We start from the raw sequence: 14360 nt of genomic DNA, 5'->3' as shown, positions 1-14360 counted from the left end.
TTTAAGTTATTATTATTATTAATAATAATAATAATAATAATAATGTTAATTTTTACACCAGACACTATATATCGGTTTAAAATATCGGTTATCGGTCTACTTGATCTGTAATCATCAGTATCGGCCCTGAAAATCACATATCGGTCGAACCTCTAGCCCATACACCTCCAAGTGGTAACAAAAGGGGCTTTCGCACCGGAGGAACCTTTTCATAGTCTCAAGAACTATTAGTGGAAGTAACCGAATTTTGGCGTGTTCGCACCGCAGGAACTAGGAGCGATTTTAGTTCTAGGAACTAATTTAGCTCCTACTTCAGAGTAGGGTCTAAACCAGCACTATAGGAAGTTGAACAATCAGTGACGTTAGTGTACGCTGATTGGCCAAACGCACGCAAAACACCAGTACCCACCATTTAAAAAAAAAAAAACACCATTCATATTTTGCTTCAGAGCCGAGCAGTTGTGAGTTTTAGTGTCAGTACTACATTAAACTACATAATTTTTAATATAATGTATAATAATGCAATGGGGGAATATTTGTGGGTCCTGATAATGCCAAATGTCTTAAAGCTGCAGTAGGGAGTTTTGAGAAAACGTTGACTTAGCCTGAAAATTTGAACAAGCACAACTTACAGGTCCCACCCCCTTGCTCTCTGCTGCGCTACAGCCCTCCCTCCACAGCTCGTCCTCCACAGCGGAGCCTGTCGTGAACGCGCAGGCTAGTAAACAGGGCCACCGATAACAGCGGATAAAAAGATGTATGGCACATTCACTAATAGGGACTAAACGTCAACAATATGCTTTACATTGACTATGGCCTGCCCATACTTTGACTACAAACTTGGTCCTCAAATCATTATGTATTTTGCAATAGCAAAAGTTTTTAAAAGCCTCAGGAATCTTTTGCAGGTGTTTAGAGTTAATTAGTTGATTCAGATGATTAGGTTAATAGCTCGTTTAGAGACCCTTTTCATGATATGCTAATTTTTTGAGACAGGAATTTGGGGTTTTCATGAGCTGTATGCCAAAATCATCAGTATTAAAACAATAAAAGACCTGAAATATTTCAGTTGGTGTGCAATGAATCTAAAATATATGAAAGTTTAATTTTTATTATTACATTATGGAAAATAATTAACTTTATCACAATATGCTAATTTTTTGAGAAGGACCTGTATTCTAGCGATATATAATGCTAGATAAGGTGTGCTAGTACATTATTTCAGCAACATGGCAAGCCAGTGAATTAGCAGGTTTCAATTGTTGCTTAGCAGAGTGCGTGACATTTTATCTACATGTTATGCGGCTAGAGTTTTGACACCGAGTCAATGGGCTTTGTGTAATTCTTTCTTTTTTGCTTGTTTATCGTCATCGGTCTTTTTTCTTTTACCTCTTTGTTTTATGAGCAGGTGTCACTCGAGAATTAGCAGTTTAGGTTGTTTCTCCGTCATAAGCACACGCGCTGTGCAAGAGAGGGGTGTGATCAGCGCGTACACGAGCGTGATTGACACTGCTAAGACATTCCTCCTGGCTATGATTGGTTGTTTCTGACCGGGAGCGTGTATTTCTGCAAATGGCAATAGGACCACTGGGAGGAGCCAGAAGAGCTTGATTTTTTTCACAGATTATCTGTCTCATATTCTACTGTCAGGACATAATGACAGTTTTAACAAATATGTAAAAAATATTTTTTACAAAAGTTACCTACAGCAGCTTTAAGTTACCAGTAAAAAGTGGACTACATTATTTTAAATATATCTAGTCAGTGACATAGTGCAAGAATTTGACGCCATTCACAGAACAATTGTGTAACATTTGAAAAAGCAACCAATTCACCTAGTATGGTAAAATTATGAAACCCTGAGAAAACTAGCATCTCCATGTTGATCTCTGCTTGCCGTCTAAAATAATTCTGTTTTCAGCTTCAGAATCATGAATATTTTTTGTGTCACTATTCTGGTGTCACTATTGTCCTGTGCATTGGTTCCCGGCACCAAGCCTATTCATTTACACCCACAATAATATAAAACTTAACATTTTAATCAACAGTAAAATTTTTGTTAACCTTTTACCATGTCTTGGAGTATCGCAATAATATCGTATCGTGAGTTCACTATCGTGATATGTATCGAATCGTGACATGAGGGTATCGTTACACCCCTAATTTCTAATGTAACCCCAATTCCCTGAGCCACCGCTGAATGGCCGGGATCCCTGTCTCGGCTCCTCAGCAAAACATGAATGAAGTGAGTAATGCCAGTAATATTTATACCCGTATGGGTAGGTGTGACTCGGCATGCAAATCTCACTGGTCAATGTCCATTGGCTCATTTCTTACCCGTTGGAGGTGATTGGGCTCCTAGGTGAGACCCCATGACGTCAGTCCGACGTAACGTCTCCGTTCCCTCCTTCAGGGAACGGGGGTTACAGTAACCTAGACGTTCTCCATCACGAGAACCTGGCAGCTCTCCATACCCAGTAACTGGGCTAAACAATCCTTGTGCCAAAGATCATTCACAAGGCCATGAGGAATATGAGCTATAAACAACATGAGAGCCCTCAAAAAAGCAGCACCATGAAGCAGTGTTAAATTAACTTAACAAGAGGAGATGAAGCAACGTCTCTGAGGTCTTTGAACCTCCAAAAACATTTAATTTACTGTATTTTACTGTTGGGTTTTTAAAAATGAACTCAAAAGTGTTTTATGGAACTGTTGAAGTTATAGCTCATGCTATTTTTGGACTTCTGAACTAAATTTGGAAAATTAGGCTAAACATTAATAAGCATTTACTATTTCAGCAGTATCAGTTTGAATCTCAATGTGAAGATAAAAGAAGGGAAAAAATGATGTGTGCCATTCACAGAACAATTGTGTAACATTTGAAAAAGCAACAAATTCACCTAATATGGTAAAATTATGAAACCCTGAGAAAACTAGCATCTCCATGTTGATCTCTGCTTGCCGTCAAATGCCTGACAGGAAATTTCATTTTGCTTACTTGATTTGTAACATAAGAATCTGTGAAACTGTAGAGGCCAAATCACTGTGAGAGACTATGAAGTCAGAAACAAAAGCCAATAATTCAAAGTCCAGAGCTATATCAACAAAACAAATGCTTGGCCTGTGGTCCTTATCCTTTTCAAAATTCTTGGGACAAGTTTTATACACTTCATTATCCAAGAAAAATAAATGATCTCTTGTTTGTGGGGGAACCGACTAAGTGGAAGTACACAAATTCAGTGCTTCTCAGTCATTTTCTGACATGTTATTTCTTTCTCCAACACAACTCTGTCTGTCTAGTCTTTAGTTTGGACTTATTGGAGGTTTACATCTAGATATTAGACACTTTTAAATATGAAAAATCTCTATAAAACAGTACTATGACATGTACTACAACAACATGGAGCAATGTAGACAACCAAAAAGTTCCACCAATGAATGTAGGAAAAAGCTATGCCTGGTGTTTTAAATAATACTTCACCTAAAAATGAAAATTCTCTCATTATTTACTCCTCAAGTATTTCCAAACATTTCATTGCTTTAGTGATATTGACTGTATTGCTGTAACGATTCCTCGATTGAAGTCAAGTACTCGATTAAAAAAAATCCTCGATTAGAGTAACCGGCAAAATACCGGAAGTGGCGTGAACCGCATTATTATGATTATTACACCGTTTTCTAAGGCTATGAGATATATTTAAAACCATTTACAATAGTGTTAGTGCTAGTGCATAATGCTATTGTGAAATCATAAAGGCTGCGATTCAGTTAAATAGCACAAGGCTTTACTTATTTACATGCGTGCAGATTACATGTTAAAATTACCTCAGCTCCGTTCACGGTAAACGGTGAAAACTTAGTCTCTACATGTGCTGTTTGTTTAGGTTTCCAATAACGTACATTTGGGAACGCAAAAAGTCGGACGCGGTTTGTGGTTTTCATTTAAGCGTGGAGCGTCTCGAGTTTCTCCAACTCCATCTCTGCATGCTTTGAGTTTGGGTTGCTAACGTTCATCTGGGAACACGTGTACGCTATTTCACAAGATTTGTAACGTAACTCATTTGTTAATCTACGCCAGCACAGGAGAATACATAAATATGTTTCTAAATATGCAAATTGTTGTTCATCTCGATTTCAAAATAAAAGTTTACACTCTCGCTCTGAGTTTGCATGTTTTGATGTGTTCTTGTTCATGAAATTACAGCGGCTGTTGCATTTATATCGCAAAGAAGTGAGTGACCAAATATTAAAGGTTAAATGGACATTTGAATTAAATGTTGTTTGGACAATATTAAACAATGATTTGATCGTGCCGTAGTGCAACAACAACTAACAACAGGCCGTTGGCGCCCTCTGCAGGCATTTGTTATAGGAATGTACATGTATTAGTTTATATCATTTATTTTACATGGTGTATTTTAACAGTGTTGTTCAATAAAACCCATATGATTACTTACTTTGCTACTTTATTTGAACCAATTATTATTGCTTGTTATTATAAATTTGTATTTTAAGTCATTTTAAAGGCTGTTGTTAACTTGGATCTCTTTTTCACATTTTTTATCCGATTAATCGATGAAATAATCTGTAGAATACTCGATTACTAAAATAATCGATAGCTAGTACCGACCTAAATGACTGAAAATCTTTCCCTGCACCACAGCTCTATTCACATTCAAAACACCATTTTTGACATCAGAATGGCATTGGTTCTTGTGCAGTATGAGTAAGTAATTTGTTAATGAATGAATGCAACAGTAAAATACATCTTCAGGCAGCATCCTTGAAAATGCACAAATGCAAAGGAGATGTGACAGATGCTGTTTTCGTGGGAAAACAATGTAGGGCTACAACAAACCGAAATATATGGTTGAAGACTTGGAATATAGCACATGGCGACTGTATGCTTGCATTGTATGGAAAATATAAAAAAAATGAAATATTCTCCTAAACTTTTGTCTAGGTTTAAGGTACCTATTAAGCATCAAAGCTAGTAAACGTAAGGTTGTCCGTTTGATCCTCACAAGGAGCAAGCCCTGAGCCATCACCATTGTGCCCTTGAGCAAAACACTTATCCCCAACTTACGTTGTATATCTGTTACATGATTCTTTGGATAAATTAATCTGCTAAATAGCTACATACTACTATACGGACAGGCATGCCATTCATCCACTGTGGAAGATAATCATGTTTCTCACCTATCTTGAGTCTTCTTCGGCAAGCTTTCATCTGTCTTGGAATTTCTCATTATAGCAGGTGCTGGGGTGGAAGGAAGTGGAGGTGGAGATTCAGTAGTGGGAGGTAGTCCATTACCAGGCAACAAGCCTCTGTGATTCCGGTTGGCATCATACTCAAATGTTCGTTTGGGTTTGGGCAAAGGGTTCACTGTAATTCCTGAAGAGTCCTGTGCAGTAGGGAGTTCTGGGCTCTCTGATCTGGTAGAGCTGATGCTGAATCTCTGCTTGAGCTTAGAAAGTCTATCAGAGCCTGGAGAAGCTTCAGGTTCTGTGGCCACAGAACAGATGCTGCTCCGCTTGCTGCCACAAGTGCTGTCCAAGTCCTCGATCCCACTGATAGTGAAAGACTTCTGTCTGGACTTGTCAAGGCCGTAGCAATTGCTAAGATACTGCGGTGGGGACGAAGAGGGACTTTCCTTTAATACCTGTTCAATTTTTTTAATGCGGCTGAGCACGGCTGAGGTCTCCTTCCGTGCCGACAGCGTGCGGAGGAAAATGCCTGAGGACTCTGTCTTTGAAGGCCTTTTCTGGAACCTTACAGGAGCTTCTCGATCCGATACATGCTCATCTTCCTCAGTCTCAGGGTAAGAGCACTCAGAAAATGCTGTGCTCATCCTCCTCACACCCTTAAAGTCAAAGGTCTTCTCACTGCAGGGTGAGGACAGCAGACTTGGGCAACCCTCGCTCCCACCTCCAGGCCTCTTCTCCAGGCAAAGGCTCATCCTAGGCAGAGCCGCCTTCCGACCCTCCCATTCCGAGATCTTTTTGCGTATGGCGACGGATGAGGCGCAGGTCCCAGTACAACTAAGTGAGAGTGTGCGCTTGTGCCCAAGCTTGGTGGTAGGTCCTACTGAAAGAGTACTCCAGCTGAGGGGTCCAGTATTCAATCCATCCCCCACAGGGGGGGTCTGTTGTGGCTGGTTCTCCTTCTGATCCTGGTTATCGCTGCTTGGTGGCTTATGGATGGTGAGCCTCTTGTCCAGACAGCTAATGCTCCTAGATTTAGTGAGCCTGCTTTGACATTCAAAGTCAGTGGAGAGAGAGGCGCCACTTCTCAAGCTGGCAGTCTTACAGCTCCAGTTCCTTTGGGTCCAGAGTTTAGCATCAGCTTTAGCGTACCTTCCTGGCTGACTGGTGTCCTCACTGCCAGTGAGATGAGAGGAACCTGACTCTTTTCCAGTAGTAAGAATTGGAGGTGAGGACACAGATTGACACCTGAAACAAAAGTAAATCAGCAGAAAGATTAAGAAATCCTAAAAAAAAGTATGCTTGGCACAGAAGAGTGCTATATCCTCACAAACACTTACTATGAATAAGAACACAAAAAAAATACTAGTTACAACAAAATATATTATAATCAGAACAAGTAACATAATACTGCAAGTAATGCAAAAGGAGAACTTCAAAAATGATTTCAGATAAAAGGAAATGTTAGTTGTCAAATATGGGAAAGAACAACAACAACCTGAGATAAATTTGGCGGAATAGAATCCTTCACATCAAGCCAACGTAAACAGAATAACAAATCATTCCACACAATCATTTTGAAGAACATTTATATGGACCTCCCAAACAAAAAACATTGAAACTATTAAACTTGAGGGATATAAATGAACTCACCCTCACTAACCCTCAGCTTTTTTCCTTAGACGTTTGTCCTCTGTAGCAACTGTTTGTTTCTCTTTGCCTACATGTCAACCTCAGCATCCTCATCATTCTCAGGCTGATTGTTCACTCAGCAATCAGACACTGCTCACTGCTGAGCAATGATATTAAAGACCCTGCTGACCTCATTTCAGTCTGCTCAGACACACAAACACTTTCTCATCCACCTCAAAATCTAATGCCGCTCATGAGCTTCCAGGAACTAGAAATCGACTTGGCCCACACCTCAGTGAAATTGAGGCAGGCAGATCTGATGTCACAGCGGTGGTTAGAATAACAAGTTGAAGCTGGGAGGAAGCCAAGAGTATGATCCAGGGTGCAGGTTGGGACAGATCAACCAAAAACCTCACCATAACGCCCTTGGCATGAAAAGGGGCAGAGAAACACCATGCCACCAGCAGTCTGCAGTCATTCCCCCATATTTACAGAACAATATACAGCACCACCAAATATTACAAGCAGACAAACTTGCACAAACTGTTGTTCCCAACTTAAAAAAAAATCGAATTAATTTTACATACCAAACTGTTTTGTTTTAAATTGTCAAAAGGTTCACCCAACACAGGCATTAACTTTATAAAATCAATTTTACTTTATCAAAAAGAAACCACTATATTCTACATTACCATCTACAGTAGAGAAGGGCAAATATGATTAAAAAAAAACAAGTATTTAATATAAATATAAAAACATATATACTACTGTTCAAAAGTTTGGGGTCAGTAAGATTTTTTGCAGAAAACATGGCTTTCAAAGAAAATATTAAGCATCACAGCTGTTTTCATGATATTATGGTATCTTCAGTTGTGTTAAATCTTTCATCATTACTAGCATAATAAACTTGTATTTCAAAATCATGTACACAAAAGAGCTGATTCAGAGGGGAATTAAAGAAAAGGGTATAATACTTCCTCTGAAGATAAAGCTGTAGGCCTCTTTGCATGAAACGGTGACAGGAAAATGTAATATTTGAGTCTGACTGTAATGTGTGTTAAAGCAGATTCTTTAGGTTCGACCTTTACAATGGATCCCCGGCCTGAGAAAAAAAACAGTCTTATCCTGGCTAATCAAAGGGGAGGGATGGACAGATGCCAAATCTGCCAAAAGGAGATGGAGGATATTGTTTAGGAGGACAATTTTTGCATCAAGGCTGGTGTTTATAGCACAATTAAAGTTATATAATCTTTGATCAGATGTTTTCCATAGAATAACACTGCATATCTAAATATGTCTCCACAACTTTTTGTTTTTATAACTGCAGTATTAGGCTCATGTAAAATTCTTTGCTCAAAGAAAAGCATCAGTTTGAGAATGCTTTCATTGAATCCGCCATGAGTTTGTGTCTGTGGTCTGACGAGGTTCTCTGAGAGGCCGGACAGGGCCAGTAAAAACAAGGCCAGCTCTGGGGAAGCCAGCTGGTCTGGCCACACATGGACCTAGTGGGATGTCAGAGCTGGTTTGGCTCTTTCTGGGTCTTGAGGGCAATGTCAACCACAGGCCATTTCCTGTTGGAAAGCTGTGCCAGGATGGTGAAACTATGAGGTTCAAGGAACACACATCAAAAGAAATATGTCAAGCCCAGATCCAGTGGGTTCTCCCCCACAAAAATGTGGATATTTCATCTGTGATTGAGTTATTTTCTCAGCTATTATCTTTGCTATAAAAAGGGCATATTCTCAGTGCAAGGCCTACCTACCGCCACCCTCATCTGACATAAATCTGCTTCTTCAGCATTCTCCTATGCTTGTGATTTACAGCTGAAGCCGTATTATCCATGTCTGGGAAGAGAGGCTAGCAAAAACTATGCCATCATTTTCCCCACACACTTCTTCGCATAAATCACAATTTACTTTGATAAATATTTCTGACATCAGAGAGTGTTCAAATGTAATTATGAAAGTAACTCCTCTCACTCTTCAAAGACGTTCTTCACTTGTTCTGATAGCAACTGCAAAGCTTAAGCAAAGGCCACAAATAGAACAAAGCCTCTTTTCTAATCAACTTCCTGGCTTTTACTCATAACCAGGATGTTTACTTTAGCTTTGTATACAACAGTTTGGCCTATGAAGCATCGATGGACTCGTATGTCTATTTCAGCATCTCCTCAATTATGGATAAAAGTTTTGGTTATCATAAGCAGTCGTTTCCTATGAATATTTAGGCAAGCTGTGGAATGGAAAAAATGTACCATTTTTTCTATTTTTAAAACCCAACTATATAGAGCTGTCAAATCTTGCACATCTAACTATGAGTATAAAAAATAAAATCTTCATTCTTCGTCAATGTGAATTGCTACAAAAACAACAGTCCAGATTTGTTTTTGATACATTGATCCTCTAAATGTTAATTAAAGCACGATCTCAGAACAGAGCTAAAAATAAATATGTTCTAAATTAAAATAGTATTATTAAGCCTTGTTCACACCAAGAAAGATATCTATAAAGATATCTAGATGGATAAGTGTCCACGCCAATGGATGATAGCATTCTGTCCATTAAAAGAGCGCACTGCAGTTATAATAGCCTGTTGCTTTAAATGGTCAAGCTCTTTAAATTCGTGTAGATTCTGATTGCCTGTCAATGTTTTTACTATTAATCAGCTGGAAAAAAATTATTCTGAAAGTGATTCCAACAATATTGTTCCTCTATGTTGTTATCATTATAGCTGTGGTGTGGCCTTTGCTATTCTTATTAGAAGAATTCTTAAAACTTTATAGTTAAACTAGTATTAGTTTTCATCCTAGATGTGAAAGGGCCCAGCAAGCAATAGGCCTAGCTGTCATTTCACCTTCTCGGTTAACTATAGATCCGATATAGTCCGGCCATGAGTAACCCACTTCTAGCCAAAATAACCTTGAATTTGGTTACATGTCATTTTTGCCAAAATAACTTGTGAGATTAAGATATTCCATCATGTAAGCAAAGTCAACATTTACAAGGTGTTTGGTTTAATTTCGTTGACATGTTCTATGCGTAGCCTGTGCGTCTATTCTTGGGCTATGGTTAGACGTCTATTACTGTTTTACCACAATGGTCACAAACAATAGCTTTCTGTAAATAACTGAAAAAGCACAAACAATGGATAAAAACTGCTGACTCATCATCATGACTCTCACCTGTCTGAGTTTTCCTGTGAATCTTTAGCCGCTCCTGCTCTCGGTGCAGTTTTGGAGCTCTTGTTGGCAGTCATCTCCCTCTGACAGTCCCCTCACCTGATTAAAAAAAAATTACTTTCATAAGAAAGCTGTATCGTGACCTTTAAAGTAAATGTTCTATGATTATACAAATACTGAACATTTCTGCACTGCGATAAACCAGCCGATCTCTCTCTATGAACAAGACAAGATGTATTAAATGCAGATGACAAAGACTATTTCAATTTGATCTGAAAACATATTCAATAAACAATAGAGAGCCAACTGGCTATGCATAGTGGGAAACTATTCTTTCTAGTGACATGGCACACAAGATTTGAAATTCTTGGCCCACAAGACTAACCCATGGATTAACCCTGACTGGCAAATATGAGTCAAAACACAACAAATATGGACCTTGATCTCTACAAAAGAGCAGCAATATTATCCCTGTCATGTAAATAAATCTCTGACCCTCAAGAAAAAAAAAACAGACAGCCCCAGCATGTTTCAAGAGAAGAGTGGGTTTGTGTTTTTAGATGCAGGTAATAAATCCTATTTAAGATACTGAGGTATAACATGTCATACCACATCATTCAGAGAAAGAAATACATGCCAGCTTAAAAACAGATGTCTACATTCATAAAAAAGACTCCTGATCCATGATCCTATTGCTATATTGTTGCTGAAGTAATCTAATTGATTTTTAGCACATTGCTTTGCAATTACTAGGGTGTTATGGGTGGTTGGCTGCAAGGGTATTTTGGTCAATTGCTTACTTAGAATTTTCTGGCCCATTTTTATTAACTGTCAGGTGAAAATCCTGAACTACAGTAGATCCCCTAGAAAAGTATAAAGCAAATATTGGTTTTACGGTAGGTTTTTAAGGGTTTTCTTTCCGACCCCCAGGTTTGAGCAATAATAATAGTAATTCTTGCCAAGCACCACTAATAATAGCATGAACTGATTTTAACAACCCCAGAATATGCAGTCTAAAGAATGGCAGCACTAAGACCTGAAGGTAATTACAGAGCCGGTTTACATGGCCTGTTAGTATAAGAGAGGTTCTAAAAAATCTGTTTGTAGAATCAGAGATCCATGCCAAGTGCCTTTAGTCTATGAAGCAATGTTTGGAGTGTGTTTGTATTAACGTCTGTTTGAATAGAGTAGCCAAGATTAACAAAGCTGAGCTAGTCTCTTGGCTCATTAAATAGTGATTGCTTTTTCCCATGAACATTTGCACCTTAGGACTAAAAAAAAACCTGTTTAATGACAGATATTAGTTTTACAAGCTGGGTCAGAGAGTTGTGGTTTTGGGAGCTTTGAGCACACTGGGACTCAGGTTGGTTGTTGAGAGAGGGAAGGGGGCTGGTTTTTCATTTTGTCAGCTGAAGCCATAACAAGACTTGAAAATCTTTGATGAGCAGTAAATCAGATTTAAAAGGCCATGCTTTGCACAGCAAGTGCCTTGAATGATTTTGGATGAACAGATCTTCTTCAATTGACTATATCTCAAAAACTATTAAAAGGAATATTCTGGACTAAATACAAATTAAGCTCAACCGACAGAACTTGCAGCATAATGTTGATTATAAAAAGTCCTCCTCCTCTTCAAAAAAGGCAAAAATCTGGGTTACAGTGAGGCACTAAACATCAAATCACTTTTGTCATAAAACAGTGTTATTATAACAGTAAAACAGTAAAATTATAAATTGTAATATAAAATTATATTCTCTGCTTTTTAATCCTCCAAATATTGGCCTAAAATTACTGTTGTAAGTGCCTCATCATAACAGATTGTTGCTCTTTTTTAGGGAAACAAGGGACATATTATCTATTGTGGTAATTAGGGCTGTCACTAACAATGATTTTGGTAATCGAGAAATCGTTCAATTATTTTGACGATTAATCTGATCATTTCTTTTTTGTGCTAATAAAAATAGACCTAAGTGAAAATGAAAGCTTTAGCGTAAGTTCTGCCAGGAAGACTCAGTTGTTACGTCACTACCTTCACATCTAACCAATCATGTTCTAATACTTGCAGTAAAAGATCGGTATTACACATGTCTGAGTTTGCAGATGCTGACGCAAACTATTACCTCCATCCTCCCCACCACCACCAGTATGGTCCCTTCCCCTCCATCCTCCCCCACCACCACCAGGATGGCCCCTTCCCCTCCATCCTCCCCTCCACCACCAGTATGGTCCCTTCCCCTCCATCCTCCCCACCACCACCAGGATGGCCCCTTCCCATACCTCCCGGGGGGTCGGCTGCAGGCAGGAAATGCAGATTCTGCTACCCTCGGATTGCGCGCTACGGACGGGGCCTACGCCAAAGAACTTTATAAATATTTGCTTGCTGGGCTGTTAATAAATATATGCTTTTGTTACATCATTTTAACTCCCGAGTCTTTCTGGTAGAAATAGCCTTTACAATTATAATGAAATATTTATATAAAATATTTAACTGTATATAAAATAACAATGAGCCAATAATAATTGGTTAAAGTAATAACATAAAGCAAGTAAGATATATGGGTTTTATTGAACAACCCGCATCCTAAAATGCATAATGTAAACATAATCAACCTTATGTACATTATGTAATTAATGCCTGCAGAGGGTGCCAATGGCCTGGTGATTGTTTTAGTTACACTTTACAGCATGTTCAAATCCTTGTTCAATATTGGCTGAACAACATTTAATTAAAATGTCCACTTAATCTTTAATATTTGGCCACTTCTTTATGATAGAAATGCTACAGCCACTGCCATTTCTTGAATAAGATCATGTAGACATGTGAGGGTTTGAACTTTTATTTTGAAATCGTAATGAACAACAATTTGCATTTAGAAAAATATTGATGTATTCTCCTGTGCTGGCGTAGGTTTATAAATGATTTACGTTACAAATCTGGTGAAATGAAATGATGCACGTTGTGATCCCAGAAGTTATAAACAACCTAACGCAGCAAAAATGCAGAGATAGTGTTTTTTAACCGAGCTGCTGAGATGCGCAACCATACTAAAATGCAATGATGTAAATGACTGCAATAACACTGCAACACTTCGCTATGAAACACAAAGCACGCCAGACTTTATAAGCGTTCCCAAATGCATGTTATTGGAAACCCAAATAAGCAGCACATGCAGAGACTGAGTTCGTGTGGAGCAGCATTTTTACTGTGAATGGACAACAGCTCCAAGACCTGGATGAAACGCGTAACCTGCACGCATGCAAATAGTTTAAGCGTCGAGCTTCACTCTAAAACCTGCAGTGCATATATTAATTTAACTAGCTAAATCGCAGCGTTTGTGATTTCAAAATGCAAATGCTATATTATGTATAGCGTGCTATATCGTGCAGCCTTATCGACACGGGTAAATTGCAATCAATGATTTTTGACCAACAAATGTTGTAATACATTTATAAATAAAGAAATCAATTTAGTACGGTGTCTTTGGTTCTATCCATTGTTGGTAATTGGATGGAGGCAAATCTAAATGCTTGCAGTCAATTGTAAGAAAGAGGTGGGGTTTAAGGTCTTAATGATTGAAGAAGTCCGGCACCAGAAAGAAGTCTGTTGTTTGACCCAGATGATCAAGTTATGACATTTTGATTAAGAATTACACAGTAAAAAAAAAAAGAAAAAAAATGAAACATGAATGGCTGAAACAAAATCATACGTTTCAATGGCTGATTCATTCACAATAAGGTAAATTGCATGCATTTCGGAAAGAGATGTGAATTTCCATTTACTGCCAACTCTAACTTGTATTGAATCCAGAGTTTCCTTTTAACATAACTATGATCTCAGATGTTCTCCTCACCACAATCACAAGCTCTTCACACCAACACACACACAACCATTGCAAACTGTCTTCACGCCAAAAGACATCTTAATTAGCCAACCCTCACAACCACAGTGTCATGTGCATACCACTTGCCACTTCCTCCCATCAAATTAGAGGGCCTCATCAGAGACCGAAGTGGAAAGAAATGATCTTCCACATGCAGAAGGAACACCTCCCGTCTTGGCATGTGTTCACTCGTACTGCTGTTTATGGTTTATAAGGAGGTCAATATGACAAGCACTCAAATACAGAGGGGGCTGGGTGTAACTGGGTGCACTGGGGGCTTGTTTACAGGAAGTTCTTGCATGTAGTAGTCGGCCAACCAGCAGCAAAACTAAAAGCCCAACAGAGACAGATGAGAGGAGAGACAGCATTCCTTCTGTCAGCCATTTCCTGTTTCGGAGGACTGCAAAGAACATGCATCTTCATTTTCAATCTAACTGGAGGGCCCTCTAACCGCTCATATTCAG

The 14360-nt window shown here is 38.7% G+C and overlaps 1 protein-coding gene across 4 annotated transcripts in view; it reads right to left on the bottom strand.

Annotated features, from left to right (window-relative positions):
* The window catches only part of dennd2b (DENN domain containing 2B), a 70645-nt gene that overhangs the window by 38720 nt on the left and 17565 nt on the right, over nucleotides 1-14360 (bottom strand). For 2 of the 4 annotated variants that reach the window (XM_056267346.1, XM_056267345.1), the window contains exons 2-3: nucleotides 10019-10114; nucleotides 5200-6453 (exon numbers count right to left, since the gene is read on the bottom strand). In XM_056267346.1, the coding sequence (XP_056123321.1) occupies nucleotides 5200-6453; nucleotides 10019-10092 (1328 nt within the window). In that variant the 5' untranslated portion in view covers nucleotides 10093-10114. The remainder of the gene's footprint in view (nucleotides 1-5199; nucleotides 6454-10018; nucleotides 10115-14360) is intronic. The other 2 variants (XM_056267348.1, XM_056267347.1) reach the window with 1 other exon arrangement.

The sequence above is a fragment of the Rhinichthys klamathensis genome, unplaced genomic scaffold (assembly GCF_029890125.1).
Source record: "Rhinichthys klamathensis goyatoka isolate OS25496 unplaced genomic scaffold, OSU_Roscu_1.1 h1tg000258l_1, whole genome shotgun sequence".
In the NCBI taxonomy this organism is placed as follows: domain Eukaryota; kingdom Metazoa; phylum Chordata; class Actinopteri; order Cypriniformes; family Leuciscidae; genus Rhinichthys; species Rhinichthys klamathensis.
This window is presented reverse-complemented; position numbering and strand designations above follow the sequence as displayed.